The sequence below is a fragment of the Girardinichthys multiradiatus genome, chromosome 14 (genome assembly GCF_021462225.1).
Source record: "Girardinichthys multiradiatus isolate DD_20200921_A chromosome 14, DD_fGirMul_XY1, whole genome shotgun sequence".
Classification (NCBI taxonomy): Eukaryota; Metazoa; Chordata; class Actinopteri; order Cyprinodontiformes; family Goodeidae; genus Girardinichthys; species Girardinichthys multiradiatus.
The window spans coordinates 42,317,321-42,344,721 of NC_061807.1; the positions used below are offsets into that span (position 1 = coordinate 42,317,321).

Here is a 27,401-nt window from a genome sequence, read left to right on the forward strand (position 1 = left end):
TCAGCTAATAAAACAAAATGGATCATATGGGCAGTTTATATGGAGCAAAATGAGATTCCCTTTCCATCTCTGTAGGTTAAGGAGATTAGTGAATGGACTGAATAAAGAAAGACTGTTTAACCATTCCTTGAAACATTTTACACTCCAACAAAAATGTAGTCCTCTTATAAACACAATAACAGGTGTCCATTTAAATGTAGCTTCATTACAGACTAACTAAAGCACTTTTGTAGAAGCACACTCGGAGTTCTTTGTACCAGTGGTTGTTTTGTATTATAAAGTCCCCAGGGCTGTGCTTCTTTTTACCTCCTGGATATCTCTTTCTGATTTCCCATGTTACATTTTTTTCTTTTTCTTTTAAAAGGTGGATTTCTAAACATTTTGACATGTTATAAGCTGATACATTATCATAATGGTGTTTCACATCTGTATCTGTCACCACTGAACACTGTGAACCAAGTAAACAGTCCAGCTGAATAAATAGTGCTTATTTTTCATGCTGTTTGTGGATTTAATTTAAAAGAGCCATCTACACCCAGCAGCCATTGAATGAGGTACATCTAGTTAGTCCTGCGTTGGACCTAGAATTGTCTTAATCTTTGTTCTAATTTAAAGATTGGCTGCAGACTCCAAAAACAGTAAAGCAAAAAGAACAAAAAAACATCTGGGAAAAGCAGAAGCTATTTTATTTGTGACAGTTTTTAAAAGTTGGACATATAAAGCACTATCTGATAAAACAGAAGAGGCTGAAACTTTGAAAAAACAGAGGCATTAAAGAAAACAGCTGTTCATGAGAAATATTTACATCAGAATGGAAAGAACAGAATTTCTCCATGTTGAGTCCAGACAAAATGAGGTTCAGAACAGAAAAACAAGTTCTATGTCCATCCATGAGGTGGACTGGGGACAGTAAAATCTACTTCAACCAGCAGGTGGCGGTGCCATTTACAGCTTGTGTGGTTCAGATAGTCACACCGAGTCGGTTCTCTTGTAAGCCACCATGCTGTTCACCTTGTGGATGGAGGTGGTGAAAGAGCGCAGACGCACCTCTTCTGACTGGTCAATAATCTGCGGGCCGGACTCCTCCCACTTATCTGGAACTACCAGGTCTTTGTCAGTGTAGACCAGGAGATCAAAGGCACCTGCAGTGGTAGGGTCAGAGGTCAGAAATGAACAGGCTCACAACAGTTTAATCCAAAAGTGAGCCTAGTTAAAGATTTATTGCAAACTCACATGGCGTCTCCAGCAGAGGGAGGAAGGTCACCGTGGCTGTTATCTGTCTGATGACAGAGCGGATCTCATCCTGAATGGTCTTGATGGATTTCTCCCTGGGAGCACTGGGTAACACATGACAACTCTGTGAAGTCACAACTAAATCACACACGTAAACATCCTTTATTGAACAGCTTTCCTCATCTAAACAGCTGCAGGTCATGGGAGGTTTTTTACTGCCCCCCTGTGGCAACAAGTCCACCCTGTTTGCCCCCTCTTCTGCTCAGGAAGTCTGGCTCCTGGTAATCGTTTCAATGCAAACAAGATGATTCTTTTATTTTATTTACAAATATTTAGTGGAATTTTCATTCTATAAATAATACATCAAGTCAAATATTTCAGTGTTGAATCAAAAAAAAAATGTAAATACAAAAGCTGAGGAAAATTCCCCTTAGACCAGGGGCCCCCCTTCCAGTCCTTGAGGGCAGCCGTCCTCCAGCTTTCAGATGCATCCCTGTTCCAACACAGATGAATCACATGAAAGACTCGTTACCAGGCCTTTGTCAAACCTGATGACACGCTGAAGAGGTCATTCAATCACTTGGTTCAGGTGTGTTGGAGCAGGGATGCATCTAAAAGCTGGAGGACAGTAGCTCCAGAGGACTAGAGTCAGAGACCCCTGCCTTAAAGCAATTTTAACCAATAGTTGCTTTCTGACTGAGGTATGACATGCAATGCACTTTGGGTACTGGAGTCTCTAAATGTAAAACTCTTTGAGCATTAAGCTGACCTGCTCTCCTTGGCTGACTTGTCACACTCGATGTCAAACTGCCATCTCTCTAGCACCTCGTTGGTTTCCAGGCACGTGATGACCAGCACCAGCTTCTGCACGGTGCACTCAAACAGCCACTCTGTGAAACACAGTCTGACAATGATGCACAAACACTGCAACCGCACCTTCTTGATGATTTCAGGTTCATAAACTGTTGCTTAAAAAACATGAATCAAGGAGAACGTCTGTAAAAAGAAGCACTGATCAGCTTTTCACAGGCAAACACTGATTCCAGCTCATCTTTGGAGGTCAGGGCTGGTTTTCACCAAAACCCTGAGGCTAAAAGTAGCTCCTAGTGACATCGTTCAAAAAAAAAATTAAAATCTTGGAATTTCTTTCATTTTAAGATTTTTCTTAGAAGAGGGTAAGATAAAAGTTATTCATGAAGCATCTTAGACCTTAGAGCTCCTAACGGGAGCAGATGTTAATAGTAGTGAGGAGGACTTTTAGAAAAGTGTCTTAAGCAGAGAAGATGGTGGAAAGACCGAGAGATATTCTCTGAATTAATAAAACGCTACCAGCTCGATCATGCAGAGATCCACCCCATTAATAATCAACTAAATGAGCACATAAACTTCTATAACAATCAAACAATTATTACTATAGAGATAAGGTCAACTTTAAATGAACTAGTTTCAGCGGCAGGACAAATTAAAGGTCAACTTCTAGTAAGGTAATATTAGGAAGGATAAATAATAGAAAAATAACAACAATGAATAAAAAGTGAGCAAACTTACAAACAATATAGTACAGATTAGCATTATTTAAATATTTACAGACTGTAAAATGCTTTCAAAAATTATTTGGAATGAAATGGAAAGATAAATTTCTCAATAGATTGATCCGTCTTAAAATAAATGCTTAATAATAATATTCATATGATTAAATAAACATAAAATGCAGTAAATAAATAACTGCAAATTATTCAATGAGACATACATGTATACATCTAATTTGATTAGCTGCTTTATTCGTTCAGCTTTATCCATTACAATTTAACTTTATTAATGACTTATTTTTGAATGTATTTATGTATATGTTTTAATATTTTCTGTCCATTTTATTTTTCCTCCATTTGTTCAATGTTATTTATTTTTGCCTCATTATGGAAATAGGAGGGACTTTGTCTTCAGGCGTCAACTTCTGCCGAACGTCTGCTTGCCGAGGTCATCATTGCTAAATGCTTTTTGGTGGGAACATTTTTACAAAAGCTGAATATATAAGGAAGCTAATTACATTAGATATATACGTTTATTTCACATTGAATTATTTAATTACTGCCTACATTTATTTATTTACTGCATTTTCTGGGAATTTAATCGTATGCTTATTTATTTATTACTGTATATATCCTTAATTACGGCAGGATTGGTCCTACCTGTGAGAGCCGGTAACTGGTTGTTAGGTGATTAAATACATTTGTCATCCAACAAAATGCAAATGACCTAAAAATCACACAATGTGATTTTCTGGATTTTGTTTTAGATTCCGTCACTCACAGTTGAAGAGTAACTATGATAAAAATGTAAGACTTCTACATGCTTTGGAAGTGGGAAAATCTGCAAAACCAGCAGTGTATCAAATACGTCCAGCATGGCGAGTAAAAATAATAAGCAAATCAAAATAATGATTAGGATGTACTTAAGCTACGTTCGAACATGTTGATGCTAGGTTTCATCATCATGATTTACACATTTCTGAATCCAGTCTAAATTCTATCATTGGTTCATTTCTCTCTATTAATCACCAGGAGTGCATTTTATTATTATTTTTTGTTTCTTTTAACAACCAATCACAGCTCTTAGAAGATATCGTCACACCTAGCAACGGGGTCAACCACATCTCCTCCCTAAGAAAGAATTTCTGTCCTCTCCTCGCTCAGAGTTGCTTTCAGCAGAGAACTGAATCCTACAAACTAGGAGCCCTAGCCAAGAATTTTCAGACTAAGATAGAAGCTCTCTGAGAATCTCTGTGAATACGGGCCCTTTTCTACCAATGTTCTAATGTTCTTTCTATAAACTTAACACACACAATAGTTTCTGAAACATACTTTCAGTTTAACAATTCAGTCTAACCAACATTAACCATTGTTTAAAACATTAAGATGCGGCACAAAGTTTTCTGGAACTTTCAAAATAAATTGCATTTGACCTACTTCCAGCACATTTGGAAAAGGGTGGTAACAGCGGACTTCCCATGATGCCACTACCCGTATAAAACCCCCACCTTCCCAAGGAACCGATCTCTTCCACGACGGTGATGGCCAGGAGAGGCCCAGCACGCTAATGTCTCTTTGCTGGCAAACAGACATAACTCTTCAACTGGATCAGAGAGTGTCATATGATCACTGATCCTATTCATTAAGTACGGATGAATTACTGTGTGTGTGTCCGGTATTCATTCATGAACGGGGGTAATAATTAAAGTACAAGCGTGGCGTGACTTTCCTCTCTGAGGTCTACAGAGATTACAGAGAGTTCCCAGCACGACGCCGAGTGAAGCAGTTTCCCAAGGAAGGACAACGGAACGTGTCACCATGGTAACATGCAGTTGGCCGGCGACATAAGCCCCATTTCTCCAGAAAGATTTGGCTCTTTTCCAAAATATTTTCTTAAAGATTTTACTATTTCCTTAATAATATTTCTTTAAATATTATTTTAATAAATAAAGGCAGCTAATAAGACCCCGTTGAGAATTAGTCATCCAGAAGGTTGGTTTTATTCAGCAGATCATTCTTTAAACATCATTTTATGAAATTAATATTTTATCTGATTGTGAATGGTTGTCTAAATGTAAGTTAGTTCCAAGACTAACTTAACTTCACTTCCAGATTCTTCAAGATAATCTTTGGTTCTCAAACATAAACATTGCATGATAATGTTGCATCACTCTTTTTGGTCAGGGTTTTCAATCATCTTTAATCAACTTGTTTATATTGTACATAGTCCATTAGTCTTCCCTATTCTTTAATTCTGCTTGGTAGTTTAGTTGGATTGTTTTAGCATAGTAAAGAGTTTGTTGATTGAAATATGTTTGACTTTGAGTTGACTTATTTTTGTTAATAAATTCTTGTATTTTAAGAAATTGTGTGAATTCATTCCATGAGTTTATGCTGTTCAGTAATGTCAGAGCTCGTCTCACACCTTTCTATTTTGTCCTAATACCATCACCTTACTGGGCTGATATTCACAGGACAACCCTTAACAGACCAAAATATTATTTGATAAAATATTAATATTAAATAATATTTTCAGATTCATTGTCACAACACCATAAAAGGTAACGATGAGCTGCAGGTTCTTTGAAATCCTACAGAAAAAGAAGAATTAGAAGATAATCCTTATTTCTGCATCGAAGCATCCGTCTATAACCCTCGATTGATTTTAATAAAACTGAAAAACTGATTTAAAGATGATGTTTATAGGCTAATTAAAGGGTTTAGCTTTCCAGTTTTCACCACCTGATCTGTGGATTCCAGGTCATCATAGATCGAGGGAAAACTGGCCAACTGGTTGCTCCGTCACTGGTAATGTGACTTTTGACGGTTGATCAATCTCAGATTTCCTATAAATTAGCCCCTCATGATTTAACATGAGGGTGCATTTTTTTTTTTTTTTTATAAACACTGAAAACCCAACTTTAGAAAATCCATTTTAACATGGTTTAATGCCAGACTTCCAGCAACATTTCCTAACACCAGTCCCGAGTTCCTGAACACACCACCAGGCATGTCCATAGACCACCCCTGAAGCTGATGCTTCAACTGCAAACTTTACTTTGACTAGCCTGGATCATCAAATCACACATAACCATAACCGTACCTTATCTGCCACCTACTGGCTGATAATATTACATACTTTTACTTTGGTGTGTGAATTACTGAGGGGAACAGGCTCTGATCTGGTTACTGATAATAACTATCTACCTTTAAGTTTCTATAGGAGCCTGAAGCTGAAGGCTGAGCAGGAAAAACAACTTGTGCACTCGGCAGAGCAGTGGTGGTAGAACACTAGAGGTATTTCTATTGGGACCTCAGGGACCTATGATACCGTATTAAAAATACAGGTCCTTCTCAAAATATTAGCATATTGTGATAAAGTTCATTATTTTCCATAATGTAATGATGAAAATTTAACATTCATATATTTTAGATTCATTGCACACTAACTGAAATATTTCAGGTCTTTTATTGTCTTAATACGGATGATTTTGGCATACAGCTCATGAAAACCCAAAATTCCTATCTCACAAAATTAGCATATCATTAAAAGGGTCTCTAAACGAGCTATGAACCTAATCATCTGAATCAACGAGTTAACTCTAAACACCTGCAAAAGATTCCTGAGGCCTTTAAAACTCCCAGCCTGGTTCATCACTCAAAACCCCAATCATGGGTAAGACTGCCGACCTGACTGCTGTCCAGAAGGCCACTATTGACACCCTCATGCAAGAGGGTAAGACACAGAAAGAAATTTCTGAACAAATAGGCTGTTCCCAGAGTGCTGTATCAAGGCACCTCAGTGGGAAGTCTGGGAAGGAAAAAGTGTGGCAGAAAACGCTGCACAACGAGAAGAGGTGACCGGACCCTGAGGAAGATTGTGGAGAAGGGCCGATTCCAGACCTTGGGGGACCTGCGGAAGCAGTGGACTGAGTCTGGAGTAGAAACATCCAGAGCCACCGTGCACAGGCGTGTGCAGGAAATGGGCTACAGGTGCCGCATTCCCCAGACCTGGGCTACAGAGAAGCAGTACTGGACTGTTGCTCAGTGGTCCAAAGTACTTTTTTCGGATGAAAGCAAATTCTGCATGTCATTCGGAAATCAAGGTGCCAGAGTCTGGAGGAAGACTGGGGAGAAGGAAATGCCAAAATGCCAGAAGTCCAGTGTCAAGTACCCACAGTCAGTGATGGTCTGGGGTGCCGTGTCAGCTGCTGGTGTTGGTCCACTGTGTTTTATCAAGGGCAGGGTCAATGCAGCTAGCTATCAGGAGATTTTGGAGCACTTCATGCTTCCATCTGCTGAAAAGCTTTATGGAGATGAAGATTTCATTTTTCAGCACGACCTGGCACCTGCTCACAGTGCCAAAACCACTGGTAAATGGTTTACTGACCATGGTATCACTGTGCTCAATTGGCCTGCCAACTCTCCTGACCTGAACCCCATAGAGAATCTGTGGGATATTGTGAAGAGAACGTTGAGAGACTCAAGACCCAACACTCTGGATGAGCTAAAGGCCGCTATCGAAGCATCCTGGGCCTCCATAAGACCTCAGCAGTGCCACAGGCTGATTGCCTCCATGCCACGCCGCATTGAAGCAGTCATTTCTGCCAAAGGATTCCCGATCAAGTATTGAGTGCATAACTGTACATGATTATTTGAAGGTTGACGTTTTTTGTATTAAAAACACTTTTCTTTTATTAGTCGGATGAAATATGCTAATTTTGTGAGATATGAATTTTGGGTTTTCATGAGCTGTATGCCACAATTATCCGTATTAAGACAATAAAAGACCTGAAATATTTCAGTTAGTGTGCAATGAATCTAAAATATATGAATATTAAATTTTCATCATGACATTATGGAAAATAATGAACTTTATCACAATATGCTAATATTTTGAGAAGGACCAGTATGGGGGAATGCATTGGGGCATTTTTCAAAAGAAGATAAAGAACATTAGGTGTGGGTTATGCAAAGGGTACCAGTTCTCTGAGGGGTCCACACAAAGATTCAACCTGGATACAATCTAAGTTCAGGTGACTTGTGCATGCCATCTCATGGGTCATTCCTCTAAGATGGATAAGGTCACAAGAGCAGAGGTACCTTTGAGCTGAGACACCACATTGGTCAGATAGTTCTTCAGCTTGGGGTCAGAGGTGAGCTGAAGGCTCATGTCATAGTGTGTGACTCTGGAGAAGGTCTCTGGAGGGTAGATGCCCCGCTGGTACAGGATGCTGTTGATGCCGAACGCTGTGGAGACATTTTGGGCCAGATCAGAGGAGATTCATCTAAACATGGCTAGAAACAATGGCTAGTGCAATATCAGACCCACTGGGAACTGCATGAATGCAATATTTGGTAGACAATTACATTTCAACTGTGAAGCGTTCTCACTCTGCATGCAAAATATATTTGGCCTGTTGGATGAACTTTTCCTTCCCTTGATGTTCACACTTGATCTAGACTTTAGTGGCTATAATGTTAAAGCTGAAAGAGATTGATGTGACATCATGAAGATGAACAATCATATAGAAGAGTGAGAAAAATGTGGGTTAATCACAGCTTACGTCACCAAAGTACGTTCTTCTATTTTATGCAGCCTTACTTTGAGGTCTAACCTGTTGCTTGAGGCCCTAATCTGAATTTCTTTCCGTAGACTACAACCCACACAAACTCCTTCACCAAAAAAGGAGCCCATACTGCAATAATTACATTCTAAAGCTTGACTAAATGTTGCAGCCGTTTAGGCTAGATGAACCATGGAGAAAAAATGCGACAAAGATTGAGCTGTTTGACCACAAAGACTCAAAAGAATAGTTGGAAGTGTGAAGGTGAGGCTTCCAGACCAACAGACCCCAGCACCTACTGGCAAGCACGGTGACGGTAGCATCATGCTGTGGGACTGTTTCCCTGCTTGTGGATAAGGTGGATGGAAACTTCATCTCAAATCAACAGCTAGATGGTTGATATAGAGTCATATTCAGTAAATTAAAATATGGGTTCAGTCGAGGCTCGTTTGTCACATTAAAAGCACCCTTTGACAAATAACCATTAAGCAGGTATTAAACATATTCTTCATTAAGTTCATGTTTCTGTATTAACAAATGCTTTATTTTTATTGATCTGATGTAATATTCTAATATTATTTAGCTGCAAGTAGAAAATAATCATAATGAACAGAAATAAAGGCTTGAAAACATCAGTCTCTCTGGAATGAATCTCTATGATGGGTTTCACTACCTGAACTGAGTTAATGAAATAAATTAACTTTCCAATAATATTCTCATTTATTGAATATGACTGCAGAGCTGCTTGTTCCAATGTGTTGTACAATTATCCAAAGCTGGCAAGATAATATTTCAATCGTTGTTTTGAGTTTTCTTGTTATCTGTTGTGCTGCTTTAATTCGACTTCACTTAAATCAGCAAACCCACCGCAGCTCTGTGCTGATGCCTCCTGCTACAATAAACTACTTAAACACCGATGGAGAAATGTATCTCCTACAGAATTCAGGATGAATATTATGTTAAAATATTAGCGTTAAGCTCTTTGTTTGCTTTTGTTGCGCTCGACTTCGCCACCAGCGTAGTGCAGGTGGGCGGTGCACGGACAAGTTAAAACTGCATAGAAATAGTTAAACGCGTCAGCTGCTCCAACAATAAGTTGCTTTTATAGGTCCGAGGCCAAACACGCTGCTTTCCGGTGTTTTATTCCACCTTGAACGCTGAGTGTAACAAAGCGACACAGCAAAGGCCCAGCAGTAGCACGTTAGCACAGCGTGTCGTGAGGAAGCTAAGGGAAGAAATGAGCTACTAAGCGATGAATTAGAACTGAATACTTACAGAAGAACTCAGCCACCAACTCTGCGCTTCCTTTAAGCGTGATTCCCTTCAGAGTACTGGTCATGGTACCAACTATCACTAACAGATTCTCCTCTAAAAGGTCTTTGTGACGCTACTCTCTTCTCCGCAGACTTGTGCTACCCGCCGTTCAGTTTGAAATTGTCAGCTGCGCATACACGCATGCGTAAAAGCATCTTAAGTTGCGTTTCCATTTCTTTGACGTCAGGGGGCAGTGCATAACAACACAACGTAAACGATTACTTTTCAGCGTTTTTGCTGCACTACAACCTGGAATTTAAACTTCAGATCTGATGTGATACTGATCATCACAGGACCTTCCTACAACAACTTCCTTTAACAACTATTTGAAAAAAAACTTAGATAGTATGGATAACAACATATCATTTCCATGTGGGATTTGGGATTGAATTGAATTGAACAAGTTCTGCAATGACTGCTGATTTTGTGAAAGACAACATTCCGAGAATAAGACCATCAGGATGGGGGTCCACCTCTGAGAAGCTGCTGATGTCTCCTGTGCCTTCAGAATTATGTCAGCAACTAAAGATATGTAATAAATTGGATTATGTATCTTTGACAGAAACACGTAATAACCTTAAATACACAACTTGTTGCTTTGATTTGTTGCCCACCAGATTTTAGCTATGTTGACCCTGAAATATTGAAGATTGTTAATATCCACAGGCCCTGAAAACCGCAGTTATCAGACTTCTTTTAAACCAAATCTAGATGCATCTAAGTGATTATAGGCCAATATCCAATCTAAAATGTCTGGGTAAGGTCATCGAAAAGCCGGTGTGTGAACAAATGTTCCCCCCTAAAGATGTAAAACATGATGTCTTCATTGTTTTTCCGTCAGGTTTTGGACCAGACTACAGCTCTGAGACTGCATTGTTTTGATCAATATGGGCTTAACAATGAATGGTCTAAAACCTCTGCTCTGATCTCAGTGCTGCGTTTGATGCAGTTAATCATAATATACTGTTTGATCAGCTGAAAAAGTTGTCAGGTACTGTACAAAACTGGTTCAGATCTTATTTGGCAAAGTGGGATCACTTTGTGTCATTTGGGAATTCTAAATCAGGGGGAACAAAAATTAATTGTGGGGCTCCTCAAGGCCACTTTTATTTAACCTCTATATGATCCCCCTAGCTCAGATTATAAAGTACTTCAGCATTTCTTACCATATGTGTACTGACGACACACAAATCTGGATCTCAGTGTCACCACATGACCCTAGTCCACAACACCAACTAAATATGTATGTGCATAATATCAACGAGTGGATGGGTCCTCCAGCAAGCTGAAGTTAGCATAAGATTTGTAGCTTCGGACAGATCTGTTTCACTATTTGTGTTTTCCACCTGAAACAGCTACGAACTGATGTTAGAACGGCCGTTTTTGAGCTTATCTGTAGAATGGTTGCTGTACAATGATTTCATCTGTGAATAGGCCAAAAGGAGGTCATACCAGGTCAAAAATGGAGTAAAAATAAATATCTTTGTACTGCATATCAGGCCCATTATTACTTACAGTTTGTATCCTCTTGTTGGCCAAAAAGCCAAAGTTTGATCATTTTAACTATTAATTTGTCTTGTTAAGTGTGATCAGAATTTGACTCTCTGCTTAGTTTTTCTGTCAATTAATTTAATTAACTTTCTTACTTTTACATGAAAATAAGTTGTGAGATAAAATATATTTGATGGTAAATATAGTTTACACAATGAACAAAGACTGCTTTTTATTAAAGTTTTCTACATAACATATTAAAGCTCAAATAGACTGTGTCTGCATAATTAAACCTTTAATATATACAGCTGCTACCCCCCCTTCCCCTGACATTTTGGGCTGGGAGCAAGGGAGGGCACCAAATTGGTTCAGGGTGCATGCCTTAATTTTCCTTAGGTTAGATCACTGCAGCAGTGTCTTGATCTCTGTCAAAAAAAAAACCAAAAAAACAATCAGGCAGCTGCAGCTCATCTAAAATGCTGTCCTAACAGACACCAGAAAAATGGATTATATCAGAACCCGTTCTTAAATAACTACTCTAGTTTCCTGTTTTTGAAATAATTCATTCAAAATTCTGCTACTGGTCTTTAAAGCACCACATGGTAATGGCCCTAAGTCTATACCTGAGTTGCTGGTCAAGCATGAACCAGACAGACCCTGGGCCTTTAAAGACCTGCTTACTCTGTTCCCAGGACCAGAACTAGGTGAGGCACTGATGAGTTTTTTGGTACTCATCTCTGAAAACCTGAGATGTGCAGAAACTGTTGGTTCCTTTAAATCAGAACTGAAAACATTTTTGTTTACAGCAGCTTTAGAGTGACTGAAGTTTGTTTTTAATTTCTTTCTTATCATTTGGGTAAAGTACTTTGGATTTCATTGTGTATGGTATTCTATTAATAAACTTGCTCTGTACAACAAGTACAACTGTTTACTGTTGTAAAAATGGGTTATTTGAATGATGTCAACACATCATGTCAAAATAATGCTGAACTGCAGAGTCACAAGAAGGGTACCATCAAACAAGAGGCCCGATCAAATTAATTCAGCCTGGTTTGAAATTCAGGTGCAAGGATTTTATTCACAATTTCATCTTTAAGTTCCAGCCAGTTTTGTTTGTTTAGTTTTCGTGTACCTCGTCCAGAACAATCCAGCTTATCCAGAAGTTTTTTTGAGTTGGTTATTGAATTCAGTTGTGAATCCCAAAGAGAGGAATTGCACCAAAGCAATACCTGTGCCAGATGAAAACAGCTGGTGCTTCTCTGGAGATGCAGCCTTGAAGCGAGGTCGAACAAAGAGATCCTCTTATCCTCTGAGCTGAGAAATGGGACAACCAGAATTATAGGTCCAGGGACTCTGTCCAGGTCATTGAGAGGTGACACAACAAGACTGCCCCAGTTATGAATTTACCTCTGAATACAAATGTGTAGGATATGTGTAGCAGGTGCAGTGTCCAGAGCGTGATCAAAACTGCTGCATGCCTCCCTGGACCCTAACTTTGTTGTGTTGGTAAATGCTGCATGTGTTGCTGCTCCATATGCTCTTTCTACAGTGTTGTTTCCCCAGCTTCTCCTCTACCTGCCCCACAAAGCAGCCAACAGTAGAGCTGCTCTCTTTCAGAGTCATCAAAGAGGAGTGTACAATGTTTCTGCGCACACCATTTGTTTTATCTGGTGGAGCTGGAGGTGATCAGAATGTGTGAGATAACATATCACAACCTTTTCTGAGCATTTCATAAGACATTTCCAAAAAAAATCAACAGCAAAGGAAAGAAAAGAAGCTACAGTTGTGTCTTTCCTGAACATGTTAACTAAAGGAAGCACCTGTCAGTCTGCAGACATGACAAGGAACATTTGTTTTATGCAAACTGGTACAGAGCCTCAACAGAAACAGCTATCCAGGAAACTGAAGATGAAAAATGAGGAACAGTTTGTGTTCACACATTATACAACGTACATATTACAATCACAGAAGTAGGAATTAGTTTTGATAACATCAATAACAGATTATGGTTACCATTTGGAGCTGGTTATTCAATTTGATAGCTGACGAGAAATTCACAGTACATATTGGTATCCAGTATGGATTTATATTTCAGAACTCAGCCCGTTTTCTTTTTCTCTCCTTGTGTAGGACCTCTCCATCACGCTGTTCTCTCCACTTCAGGGTGACTCCACTCATTCTGTTGTCTGTCAGTCTGTCCTGAAGCTGGGAGACAACAATATTTGCCATTATTAAAGATTACATTTGAAACCAGCAGCTTTTGGGACTTAATTCTGTTCCCAAAATTTAAATAATGTGAAATGTCTGACTTGCATTTTTCAGGATGTTTGCTTTCAGAACTGGATCATTCAGATCCATAGAATTTTTCATGTTCAGTCTCAGCTTCACTATCTGCTTCCTTACTGGTTCTAAATGCACAAGAGTCATCAAATGTCCTTTTACTCCCTGTTATTCCACATCTGATCATGTGAATATGCAAGCATAAAATGTATAGTTATATTTGTGTTATTCTAAATACTCTCTAAAACTATTATTCATCTATTTCTGCCACATACTACAGGTCAGTCAAACACTCACCAGCACTGCTGTAACAGACAAACTGTAATCGTATTTGAAAGGGCCTGAACCTCCACAGTCCTGATCTCTGGACAGATGTAGTTCCACATATGACCCGCTTGAATCTGATTGGATTGCTAACATCATCCCAGGTGGTGAAGAGGACACTGCTGCCATCAGACCAGTAAAAATTTGGATCTCTTAACATACCAATCCATGCGCTGTAACCACTAGACAACAAGCTCCTGACCCTCTGGTTCTCTGTGTCGTTTCTCACAGTAGCCAAGTTTATGTAGTTTTCTCTGCAGAACCTCTGAGCACTGGACCAGATCATTGTTTTATTCACAAGAACAAAATCAGAACCCAGTTGTGTTCCTGTGGTTACAGCAAACAGAGAAAAGCATGATTTCAAAATTCCAACTCATTTCATTCTAAAGACTGAAATACCTTGATGCGCTATATTTACCATTGTAACAAATAAATCGGTGGCTGTGGTTACAGTTAATATCCCACCATTTTCCATAATTATCCATTAACACACAGAACTGATTGGCTGAAATAAAATCAGGCTCTTCATCAGAAGTGTTCCAGTTCTTATAGTCTTCCTTGCTCCCTGTGAAGCCATCAGACCACCTCCAGATGATTTTACTATACAGACCAATCCAGATCTCAGACATGTGACCAGCAGATGAAAGTGTGTTAAGAAGTTGCTTGAGTTCTTCAGAGTTGTCGATGGTGGCCAGGTCTGTGTATGTCTGTCTGCAGTAGGTCTGAGCTTCAGTCCAAGTTAAAGACTGATCAATAAACTGGTACTGATGGAGGAGGCAGGTGGAGAGGATGAGCAGATCTGGAAACGGCATATAAATGTCTTAGGGTCTCTAATGTCACTCCAATATGACAACAGTTCAGAAGAAAAACTCACAGAAAGACTTTTAAAAAATGATTCACTGACCTGAGAGGAGCAAGAGACCTAACATGATCCTGTTCATCATGATGCTGCTTTCCGAGCTGCAAAACACACCTTTCTTTCCAACATTTCTTTATTTGAATATTTCTGTATTATTTACCCAGGAAAATGAAGCATATGTATCCAGGAAAATCCACCTTCATTTATCTCTCTGAGAAAGATCCTCCATTTATAGGAATTGTGTAAATGGCTGGCCAAATGTTTGCATAGCTGAACACCACAATAAGTGCATCAGAAAGTTACTCTGACCAAATATGCTGAAAAAGTATTTTACTCTGTCGCAGAGCTTGTTTCACATAAAATCCCACTTATAGCATGATACGGTGGTCACCAGAATAAATAGATTCCGGGTTTACAGTAGTGTTTGCACAATTTGTTCTAAAATGTTTGAGAATAGAGCAATGTTAAAATAGTAGAAATGCATTTCTGAAACCCCCCTCCTCTGATTAGCTATTAGCTTTAGCCTTTTGAATCGAATCTTTATTTCAACAAAATTACTAGAGCTTAAACGTGTTCACAGTTGCATCATGAGATGCATCTCAAATAATCATTCTCACCTTTTTGGTTTTGAATAATATCTACAATAATTGTAAGATGTTTTTAATGTTAAATTATTTGCTTAAAGTCTTCAGTAGTTTTATTTCAGCCGTGGAATATCAGTATTGTGCACTGTAGGAGCCATTGTAGTTAACTATTAATGTTAATTAGTTAAATATTAATGTGTCAGTTGCCAGCTAATAATTACATTTTTACTATACAGAAGCAGAATATCCTTTATTGTAGATTTCATGCTTTGAACATCATCATCATCATGATGAACATCATCAAAATCAATTTGTTGACACCACTGGTGTCAGTGCAACTGGCTGGTAGTCATTGAGGCTGGAAATGTGGGGTTTGTTAGGGAGGGGGAAAATGATAGAGGATTTCAGACAAAGTGGGACATTGTACTGGGACAGGGAAAAGTTAAAACTCTTGGTGAAGACTCCTGTTAGCTGGTCAGCACAATCCCTCAGCACCTGTCTTTGGAGACCGTCAAGTCCAACAGCCTTCCTCAGCTAGACAGCCTGCAGCGTACGCCTCACTTCATGCTCCTCCACATTGAGGGTGAAGATGCTGTGGGCTTTAGTGCATCTACCTGTGGTGGCATGACCTCAAAGCGGCCAAAGAAGAGGTTCAGTTCCTCTGACAGCTAGGCTTCACCGTCAGCAGCACTGAGGTTGGTCTTGGTGAGCTGCTGGATCCCAGCAAGCAACAGGCAAGTGTGGCAAACACTTGCCTGCTGTTGTTGCAGTCCAGGTGGACCTCGATCCTCCACTATAGTCTGAGTTGGCCTTTCCGATGCCTCTCTTCAGGTTTGCTCAGGCTGTGCTGTAGAGACCCTGTTTGCCTGACCTGAAGGCATTGTTTCTCTTCTTTAGCAGCTGCAGGACCACCCTGGTCATCCAGGGCTCCTTGTTGGGGTAGACCCAGGTATGTTTTACCACAGTAACATTGTCTATGCAGGTCTTGATGTAAAATAGAACACTGTCTGTGAATAATGTCTGGGTCTTAAAAAATCCCCCAGTTAGTCCTGTCAAAGCATTCCTGCAGCTGTTGGGAGACATCATCCGACAAACTTTTAACAGTATTTGTAATGGTAAGAACAGATTTCCTGAGAGGTGCATAAGCATGAAATAAAAACTGTCGTCAAACATGTCTAGGTGCTGTAGTGGCCTAGCCTGATAACTCAGCTTGATGTTCCTGTAGACCCTGTCCAGTTTGTTAGCACTGCCTTTAAGTCTGCATGATTGAAGTCCCCTTCTATAATGTGCACTGCATCATTAGCATCTGGTGGGATATAAACAGTAGTTAACAAGACTACAGCAAACTCAAGAAATAGATGAGCCTACATTTAACCATCACGTACTCCAGGTCCGAGGAGCAGTGACCATCACACAGTCACTGTGTTTGTACACTGGCTGTTATTACAGTTTTTCTTAATTGCTGAGACACATTTCTTGAAACCTGCTCTAACACTACATAGAAAAATAGAAAACACAATGCTCACGACATGAAGCTGTAGAAATAAAAATGTGTTGTTCACTGTAGGCTAAATGCATGTTGCAAAACAAAAAACCTGTGTATTTAGCACTTGTATGCAGTAAGCCTACGTGAAAATAAGACAAAAATATACAAATGAGAAGTGCATTACTCAGCCACAGCATTATTTATCTGTACCAGGTCAGGCCACAGGACCTCATCCACATCACAGGCCACATTTTGTCTGGCCAGGTAACAGGGGAAAAACCCCTGGCATGCCGTATCCAAGCTTAGCATACTTTCACACCTATGTCACCACAGGCTAGTTCCATGGCTTGTAGGAGATTTACCTTGGTGTAAGTTTGGTGTTCGTATACCTTCCGCTGTCATGAGGAAAATAATTCTTCAATGGGGTTCAGGAAAGGGTATGGTGGAAGGCAAAGATTGATAAAACCTTGGTTCATATTGAACCACTCTCTAACCTGGAGGGCTCTGTGAAAACTCAGTGTCCCAAAAAACAGCATAGATTGGATGTTAATCCTGCTGCCCTAACAAAGCATCTAGCACGTGAGCTGATGAGTATTGTAGGGCCCCAGGTTGGCATGATGGTGGACAATCCCATGATTGTGGCAGCACACAATGTGACATTGCACCAACAATGGCCCGTTAGCCAATCACGTTACGTCCTCTCTTTGCTCTTTGACTCTGTCTGAGTTACGATCAAAGAGCACTTTGTACAGCTGCTTCATGGGCAGTCTTTTTGCACTTGAGGAGACAATCAACAGTAGAGAGGCTGACACTGTTAATACTCTCAAAATGTACATTGTCCTCAATGAACTTCCGCTGAATTTTACACAGTATAGTGGTGTTCTTCTCACGAACCATGCTGACAATTAGGGTCTCTTGGTGTAGGGAGAACTTACCTGTCCTTCCACCCCTATGCAGCAGTCTTTCAATTTTACAAAAAGAGAACATGTAGTTACAGAAATATATATGGAATACTAGGCCTACAAACAGTTAGACTACCCTCCCTTACAATACTACAGTACATTGGCAGAGTGATGTACTAAAACATATATTTACGTACAGTATACAGTGGTACAGTATATAGTCTATTCATACAGTAATTGCTGTCAACATTTAATTCAGTTCAATTCAGTTTTATTTATATAGCGACAATTCACAACACATGTTGTCTCAAAGCATTTTATAAAGTCAATTCAATTGATTCATACAGATTTCAAGTAGGGTACATATATTCCAATTAATCCTAACTATCAAACAGCGCAGTCAGATTCAGTTTATTATTCATATTGTTTAAAAGTTTTTCTATGTAAGGAAACCCAGCAGAGTGCATCGAGTCAGTGACTTGCAGCATTCACTCCTCCTGGATGAGCATGTAGACAGTGGACAGTCACTGGCATTCCCTTTGACAACCGCTAATACTGAGGATGCATGTAGCGACAGTGGAGAGGAAAACTCCCTTTTAACAGGAAGAAACTGTCAGAGTCTGAGTCTGTGTGTGTGTTGTGTGTGTATTGTGTACTTGTTTATCTAACCATTCAGTGTTACAGTTGGTGCTGGAATTCTCAGGTGTGCTGGATGACAGGTGTTTTCCATCTGCTGATTGCTTGGAGGAGTACTTAAGTGGGAGGCTGCCAGCACTTCGATGCCAGAGTGTTTGCCTTAGTGGTAACAAGCTCAGCCACCACTAATATTGTGCTTTGTTTTTTGAACTCAAGTAATCTTGCATTTTGTTCCCACGCAGGTTTCTACCTGAGGCTTTGTTTACCTTGCTGAGTTTCGACTCCGTTCCAGAGTATCTCTGAGCATCTGGATTATTAACTACTGAGTTAAGGAACTACCTTCTTTTGGATTTCTTTCATTTCCGTCTGAACCTTTTGGACATGGACCAAGCTGGCGGCTCCCCGTTTCCTTCGACTCCAGTACCTAGGCATCAGGACAGCCTGCTTCTTCCTCCTTCTTGAACATCGGCACCTGAGCTCCTTTTTGTTGGCACCAAGCTCACAACAGGGAAGACAACTGGACAATCCTCCTTCGCAAGTTAAGACTCTGAATCTCTCTACCCCTGGCGGTTCTAGCAACAACAATTTAGTAAGTCATTTCTCAGATCTAAGTAATCAGTTGCTTCATATCATTCGTTTGTTCACCAATCCATTCTGCTTCCTTCCCTTACAGTTGGTGTTCCCAGTTCCCGTCCCAGACTACTTTATTGACAATAAAAACCATAAAACTTTTCCTTCTGAGTGTTCTCTGTATGTGGGTCAAATCTATACCGAAAATGACAGAAACCTCCAGCAGAACCAGGCTCAGTGTGAGCGGCCATCAGCTATGACCGACTTAGGGTTTGAGAGAACAGAGCAGAGACACAAAAAGAACACAGAAGCACTGATCCAGTAGTACTTTCTATAGGAAAGAAAAGTGAAACATTAATGATTATAGCTCCTTTAGTGGATTCATCTAGGAGAGAAAGACAGCTAAGCAGATGAACTCTGAGCCAGTTTTCAAGTGTAGCGTATGAAAGAGAGCACTATAGAGAACTATAGGTTTTGCCAAAAGAGTGACTGATTCAATTAGTGGGTTCAGGCAACTGAGCATTTGGTTCAGACAACAGGGTTTAGTGTTTTGGCAATTGAGTAAAACTGTAATGTACACACAGAACCACCCTCCTCTGCTTTTACTGGAGTCCAACATCCCGTCAATGTGCTGTTTAGCACAATTTAGTCACAATGGCGCTTTGTCTCCTTCCCCCAGGGATGGTAATGCATGAAGATCCAGGACTGCTAGCTATGTCTGCCGGGATTGTGTGTGTGTATTTACAAACTCATAACAGGCCATTTAGTCAGAAAGATCTCTATTTTAAGGAGATTTTGCAGACTGTAGATGTTTGTTGCTCTAAATCCCAGGCAACCAGGATGATGGGACATTTGAAATAGGATGGAACCTTACATAACTCCAGAGACTTGTTGATAAGTATTCCACCTTCAGCACATTGTCCTCCCTTGAGGGTAATGATGCCAGTCACTCTGCTGTACACTGAGCTCTTATCTGGATAGTCTGTGTCCACTATTCACTAAACCAATTTGATCGTCTGAGTCTCATTTTTGGCTTAATGATACCCTCCGGTCACTGCACGCCAACCGAGCAGCAAAAAAGAAATGGCACAAATCAAAAAATCATGCAGATCTAATTAAATTCCAGGTCCTCTTGTCATCATTCTCTGCCATTGTCGCTGATTCAAAAAAGGCCTTCTATATTGACAAAATTCACAGTACTACTTTCACCAGGAAACAACACTGCTCAAAAAAATAAAGGGAACACTCTAATAACACATCCTAGATCTCAATGAATGAAATATTCTCATTGAATACTTTGTTCTGTACAAAGTTGAATGTGCTGACAACAAAATCACACAAAAATCATTAATGAAAATCAAATTTATTAACCAATGGAGGCCTGGCTTTGGAGTCACACACAAAATTAAAGTGGAAAAACACACTACAGGCAGATCCAACTTTGATGTAATGTCCTTAAAACAAGTCAAAATGAGGCTCAGTATTGTGTGTGGCCTCCACGTGTCTGTATGACCTCCCTACAACACCTGGACATGCTCCTGATGAGACGCCGGATGGTCTACTGAGGGATCTCCTTCCAGACCTGGACTAAAGCATCTGCCAACTCCTGGACAGTCTGTGGTGCAACGTGATGTTGGTGGATGGAGCGAGACATGATGTCCCAGATGTGCTCAATCGGATTCAGGTCTGGGGAACGGGCGGGCCAGTCCATAGCTTCAATGTCTTCATCTTGCAGGAACTGCTGACACACTCCAGCCACATGAGGTCTAGCATGGTCCTGCATTAGGAGGAACCCGGGGCCAACCGCACCAGCATATGGTCTCACAAGGGGTCTGAGGTTCTCATCTCGGTACCTAATGGCAGTCAGGTTACCTTGGCATGTCTTTGGAGGGCCATGCGGCCCTCCAAAGACATGCAACCCCACACCATTACTGACCCACTGCCAAACCGGTCATGCTGAAGGATGATGCAGGCAGCAGATCGCTCTCCACGGTGTCTCCAGACTCTGTCACGTCTGTCACATGTGCTCAGTGTGAACCTGCTTTTATCTGTGAAGAGCACAGGGCGCCAGTGGCGAATTTGTCAATCCAGGTGTTCTCTGGCAAATGCCAAGCATCCTGCACGGTGTTGGGCTGTGAGCACAACCCCCATTTGTGGACGTCGGGCCCTCATACCATCCTCATGGAGTCGGTTTCTAACCGTTTGTGCAGACACATGCACATTTGTGGCCTGCTGGAGGTCATTTTGCAGGGCTCTGGCAGTGCTCCTCCTGTTCCTCCATGCACAAAGGCGGTAGCAGTCCTGCTGCTGGGTTGTTGCCCTCCTACGGCCTCCTAAATGTCTCCTGGTGTACTGGCCCGTCTCCTGGTAGCGCCTCCAGGCTCTGGACACTACGCTGAAAGACACAGTAAACCTTCTTGCCACAGCTCGCATTGATGTGCCATCCTGGATGAGCTGCACTACCTGAGCCACTTGTGTGGGTTGTAGAGTCCGTCTCATGCTACCACGAGTGTGAAAGCACCACCAACATTCAAAAGTGACCAAAACATCAGCCAGAAAGCATAGGTACTGAGAAGTGGTCTGAGGTCCCCACCTGCAGAACCACTCCTTTATTGAGTGTGTCTTGCTAATCGCCAAAGATTTCCCTTTGTTGTCTATTTCATTTGAACAACAACATGTGAAATTGATTGTCAATCAGTGTTGCTTCCTAAATGGACATTTTGATTTCACACAAGTTTGATTTACTTGGAGTTATATTGTGTTGTTTAAATGTTCCCATTATTTTTTTGAGCAGTGTATTTTCCACCTTTAAAACTTTATTTAACCCTTCATGTCCGCCACCTGCCACCAGTCCAACTGCAGAAACCTTTGAATAATTTTTTACTGACAAAGTGGAAGCTGTAGACAGACAGCTTACTCAAGTGTCCACACCAAAACCTTCCCTAATTAAGATTGCAACCAATTCAGCATGCAGAAGTCCTACTGCATCATCTTCATTACCCCTCTCACCTCACTGAGAACAGAATGACCAAATCTCTCACATATAGCCGTTTGACTGCATGCATGGTGGACCCTGTTCCATCTAATTTACTCCAATCCATAGTTGCTATGGTAACGGCAGCCGTCACACATATGATTAACGCTTCACTAATATCAGGTACATTGCATTTCCTACCACACTTAAACATGTTCGGGTAACACTGCTGCTCAAGAAACCTTCCCTCCTCCGACTCACATAGAGAACTATCAGCTAGTCTCTGTCCTCCCTTTTCTATATAAAACTGGTGAAAGGCCAGTCTTCAAGGAGGTCATAGAATACTGTCTCTGCTGCATTTGACATTGTCAAACAAACTTCTGGTTTTAATTGTTCCTTAATGTTCAGTCGTTCAATGTATCCTAGCTTGATCACATTTTTTCAGCACACCACTTTACCGTAGAGGTCCACCAAGGCTCAGTACCAAGACCTCTTTTCTTTTCCATATACAGATAATCTGACTACGCTGCTTCTCATACCACTATTATGCTTATGAATTCCAGCTCTAGCTGTCATTCCCACCTGATGACTACACAGTCTTCGCACGAGATTCTCAGCAAGACATCATTAATCTATCCTTTGTAAACATATAAGTACCACAGGCTTTTAAGTTTGGTGTCATTAAACGTTCACTTAAAATCTTAGACTCTAGGCCTCTTTTCAAGAGATCTGCTTAAAAGCGACATTGCCAAAATTACACTTTTTAAAAAATTGTTTTGGTACCACAATAAAGGTAACACTAACCCAGAGGTCTAAAAATCTATTCATATGTTGCTGAGTGAGAGTAATAAATGTGGCACACAGTGGGTAATAAAAAAATAAATAAATCATTTTTGCCTAAAATAATGCACTTTTTAATGACAATACAAAGCTCTCCCTTTTAAGATATGTCACTGCAATCCAAAACATCTAACTAACAACTGTACAGAGTCTGACCATTAGCTGTAACAAAATTCACGCAATAAAAGTGAAGCACAAACGTTTTAGAGAGGTATTAGTTGATATAAATCTAGGCAAAACTTCTTAAACAATATGTGTAAGAAGGTTTGCCTAGACATGTGTAATGTCTCAGGTTTTGTTCTTAGGTTTTTATTGTCCCACTCACCATAGATAGTCATTCAATCTAATTGTCTTTAGGGACTGAAAAAATCCACCAAACATGGACATAGCCATAAAAAAACATACAAAAGACCTTGTTTCATTGTGCAATAATAAGCTTCAATTATTTAATATTTAATTAAAAAATATTTTGTCCTATGAATTCCAGACCAATATGGTGGCAATATTAGAACAATTGATGAAAAAGTGATTCGAGCGCTGGCATTCTAAAAACGGCAAACTCTGCACACATATGGAATAAATTCACAACAACGTCTCTCCAAAATATTATATATTAACAAAAAAGTAAAACTCCAATTTAAACATATTGCAGTTAACAAACTCTTTACTAGGCTAGAAACATAGAAACAATGAAACTAAGCTACCAAGCAAAATGAAGCAATAAAGAAAACTAATGGTAATATATACAAATAAAAAGGGGACAAATAAAATTCATACAATGATATGACAGTGGATGTTTATGTTTAAGTACCAAGGTTTATCTTGAGGAATTTAAGAATAAGGTCAAATAAGATTTAAACTTAATTGAGAAAAACAATTGGCATGTTTTTCAAAAAACCAGTCACAATGCAAAATCAGAAGAGAAGTACAACATTATTTTAATAAAACAATATTTTAAAGAATGATTTGCCAAATTATAAATCAATAATCCTTTGGACAATTGTTCTTAATGTTATTCTAACTAGCCATCACATGGAGTAATGCACTACTGAAATGGCAGAGGGGAATGTCTATAGACTCATAAGATTGCGACAAGTCGGATTTAAATATTTGACCTTCCTGGTGCTAGCATAAGTGGTTTCAGCTAACAAAGGAAAGGAGCCTATTTAGCAATCCTATAAGTTTAATCCATACTTTAAATACCATTAATACAAATATCAATTAGTGTACGAGTGCTGACGGCACAGTATCTAATGATTACGGAGCAAATGAAATGAGCTCTGTTTATACAAAGCAGTGTTGGTATAACTAGAGCTACTAGCTTGCTAGCGGAGACAACATTTAGCATATTTTAAACAATATTCCAACCTATTTTAGGCAAGCTAGTTCAAGGAAATTAAGGTAAAACACACATAAGATGGAGCAAGCTCACATTACTGGACCATCAGTGTTTAAAACATGTAATTGAAATAAAGTTTGTATCAACTTCAAAACACAACAGAACAAATAAACTAGCCTTAAGACTTAGAGGCCTGTTCACATTAGCTGAGCAGATAGCCTGCTAGCATTCAAATAGTTCAACTTTAAGCACCACACACAAAAGCAAAACACCATGAAATAAACAATATTTAGATTGTTTCATCCTAAACCAATTTTCTCTGCCTAGACATCACCTCATACATGAATCGTTCTGAAGGATGGGAAGTCCGAAGGGCGATGGGTTGAGTAGCGAAGGTTGTGGCCTGGTCTGGTGGATAGCAAACAAAGAATTCGTCAGTAGCAGCTGGAGTAGCTTATACTGGTTTTGCACGCATCAGGTATGCAGAGCTATGAAATTTTTTTTTTATCATTTAGATGAGTCTCTCACCTATTTTGAGCATGTCTTTATGTTGACTATGTTAGCGGAAATGCTACTGCCCCAGTATTGGGGGCGCTTGGGCCTCCCCTCCTGCTGCCGGTAAGTCAGGAAGCTGGTGATCCATCGATAGGTGGAGCTTGGGACAGGGAGCTTCCTATAAAGGATATATTGGTTGATGGCGGTCAAAGCAGAACTGAAGTCCACAAGCAGAATCCTGGCATATGTCCCTGAGTAGTCAAGATGGTGAAGGATGTAGTGTAGCCCTTTGTTGACTGCATCATCTGCTGATCTTTTTTGCCCAATTGGCAAACGGCAGGTAATCCAACAGAGGGCTTCTCTTTCAGACTGTTCAACATTGGTCACTGCAAGGATTTAATGACCACATACATCAGGACAGCAGGTCTGTTGTCATTTCAGTCATACTCCTCTGGTGGTGGGTTTTTATAGTGACTGGGATGATAGTGGGGCATTTTAAGCAGTAAAGAACGTCTGACACACAAGCTTGGGGTGGGCCAGAACAAACAAGGAGAACACATTGAACAAAACAGTTCACTATATATAAATATAGACTCCAAGGGAAGGTAACATGACTGTCCTAACACTGTGAGCTCAGTACACAAACCTTCATTTGTATAAAAACAGATTTCTTCGGTTTTTTTCCTGAGATCTTTGTGCATTGTTCTGGTCAGAGAAGCTGGAACCCAAGCAACAAAAGTGTACAGTCCAGGTTGTGTTCGCTGAGCCAAGTTTTGGTGAAACTTAAAGTGGCAGATTCGCAAAAGTTTTTAGTTACGAAGCAGCAGTTCATCCATTTGTTTGCCAGGAAGTGGACTTTTGCTTGGTATATAGATGGGAGTGTGGTGTGCAGTCGCTGTTGGTGTATCCTGATGAGCATATCTCAAGGCAAACTTCACTCAATAAAATGCAACATAAGGTGTGTTGGACCATGTTTTGCTGAATATTGGACCATTTGCACATTGCTGGATGCCACCAGGCCTTCTGGCGTTTTCTGCCATTTTGTATACCAGGACAGTCCGCTACTACAAATCCCAGCGGCCACTGATAGGACGGGGACTTCGCAGCTCTGAGGCCACCGTCAACTATATAACAGAGTATGAGACGGCCCACCATTGCTTTTCACGCTGGAAACCGGACCAGCAACTGAAGCGCATCCCTCTGGAGAAGAAGTCGCACGTGCATTTTATTCATTCTCCTCTGTTAGCCAACGAGAAAACTAAGCGAATTAAGCTTACAGGAATAAGAAGGCTTGTAAGTTTTGAACTTTACCGATCGAAGACGTGGGTTTAACACGTAACCAAAAAAACCACGGAGTTTTCAAGGAGACGCAACTTTTCCTCCTTGTTTTTGTACCAGTCGACTAGTGACAGTCCGTCATAATTTTTCTACCTTTCTGCCACGGAGGCCACCAAGGAAGTAAACGGACTGCTTTGCTGAGTATCCGTGCACACGTGGAACTCTTCACCCCCCCCCCCCCCCGCTTTTATTTTTATTTCTTTAGGAATAGCTTGGGTGTGTGTGTGTGTTGTTTGTGAGAGAGTGTTTGATGTAATCCAGAAATCTGCATGTTTTTTTTAGTAACATGTCAGACTAAAGTTTGAGCAGCATCTTAACCACAAAGCCACACAGTCACCATATTTTGACACAGGGCCATGTTATGGTGTGTATGCAGCAGGAGAGAGTGAGCAGCAGTGAACAACTTCTTTTCAGCATGGTCATGTATGGAGAAAGAAGCTCAGTGTGCTGTGCAGCACCATTGCTCATTTATTTGTGTGAGAGCAGCTAGGCTGACACACACTCACACATGTAGGTTTGTACAAACTACTGCCCTCATCAAACATCTCCAGCCTAGAGTGGCATGGACTGGAGAGGCTAAAAATAGCCCAGCTGGTCTTCTGTGGACCTCCTTTGTGTGGTGTCAGTTAGATGTTATTGAAAATCGAGGGGAGGGTTAACTACCCAAGCCCCCCTAACCCTGCACCCTCACCTGCAGACTATCAGTCAGGCACCAAGTCGGCTGCACTGAGCTCTCATGGAGCCCCTTCTGAAGCCATCATACACAGAACCAAGCAGAAAAAAAACTAATGTGTTTTAAAACCTGATACTGTCATAAGGCTGTATTTGTGTGGTGGACCAGAGGCAGACAAGTACGGAGAGAGCAGAGTAGGATCAGTTAGAAAACTCCTTCTTTAATTCTCAGCGCTTACTTACAGGCGAGTGCAGGGCAACAGACTGTCCAGACACAGGCGTTGAAAACAGGACCCAAATAGGGGTAAATCCAAAACTCCAGCAAGACGTGGAAAACGTAACCCAAAGGACATAGCACGAGGACATGGAAGAGACATAACGAAACTGCGTGGAACAAAGGACGAAGGCAAACTTAAACACAGACAAAGGTGGGCATGAAACAATAGGGCAGGTAATCAGAGGAACAGGGAACAGGTGAGACAAGGAGGCAGAGAAGCAGAGAGGGCAGATGAACCAGATAGGGACAAATGAGGACCTGGAGGAGCTAGACGAAGAACAAACTGGAAACACAGAAACCAGAACACAGAACAGAAATACGAAGGACAGGGCAGAAAATAAACTTCAAACTAAAAACGGAGGAACAGATCTAAACAGACAATCATCAAACCCATAAAAACACAGAACCTAGACAAATCAATAAGAAACCCAAAAACACACCTGAAGCATAGAAACTAAAACTACCATCACCAGAAGTAAACAGGAAAAAACACCTGACTTAATGAAAGTAAACAAACACCAAACCAAAAACTTCTAGCTAAAGTAAACAAAAACCCAAAACAAAGTCCAAAATGTCACATCCTGACAGATACGTGATAAAGAGCAGTATATTTTTTATTTATATTTTAAAACCTAAGAACTGACAGAGGGTGTACTTTGATTTACCCTTTACTTTCATTTACCCTTTACGC

General features: G+C 40.4%; 2 protein-coding genes across 5 annotated transcripts; both read right to left on the reverse strand.

Moving 5' to 3' along the window:
- Nucleotides 1-663: 663 nt before the first annotated feature.
- mad2l1 (MAD2 mitotic arrest deficient-like 1 (yeast)) lies at nucleotides 664-9,776 on the reverse strand. Its single transcript, XM_047386246.1, has 5 exons — nucleotides 9,605-9,776; nucleotides 7,866-8,012; nucleotides 2,003-2,123; nucleotides 1,234-1,337; nucleotides 664-1,142 (listed from the first exon to the last, which is right to left on the reverse strand). Exons 1-5 carry the CDS (start codon nucleotides 9,666-9,668, stop codon nucleotides 970-972), a joined length of 609 nt encoding a protein of 202 aa, XP_047242202.1. The 5' UTR covers nucleotides 9,669-9,776; the 3' UTR covers nucleotides 664-969.
- A 2,416-nt stretch (nucleotides 9,777-12,192) lies between these two features.
- LOC124881107 (secretory phospholipase A2 receptor-like) lies at nucleotides 12,193-26,906 on the reverse strand. 4 transcript variants are annotated; one of them, XR_007041530.1, is made up of 4 exons: nucleotides 26,677-26,906; nucleotides 24,457-24,601; nucleotides 24,263-24,336; nucleotides 12,193-13,339 (listed from the first exon to the last, which is right to left on the reverse strand). XR_007041530.1 is itself a non-coding variant. In XM_047386617.1 (4 exons), the coding sequence occupies exons 1-4, from the start codon at nucleotides 14,665-14,667 to the stop codon at nucleotides 13,275-13,277; spliced, it is 825 nt and encodes a 274-aa protein (XP_047242573.1). In that variant the 5' UTR covers nucleotide 14,668; the 3' UTR covers nucleotides 12,193-13,274. The 4 variants fall into 4 exon arrangements, 1 of the variants encoding a protein (XP_047242573.1); XM_047386617.1 differs by lacking the exons at nucleotides 24,263-24,336; nucleotides 24,457-24,601; nucleotides 26,677-26,906 and adding exons at nucleotides 13,712-14,065; nucleotides 14,157-14,537; nucleotides 14,643-14,668; XR_007041532.1 differs by lacking the exons at nucleotides 24,263-24,336; nucleotides 24,457-24,601.
- Nucleotides 26,907-27,401: the final 495 nt, after the last annotated feature.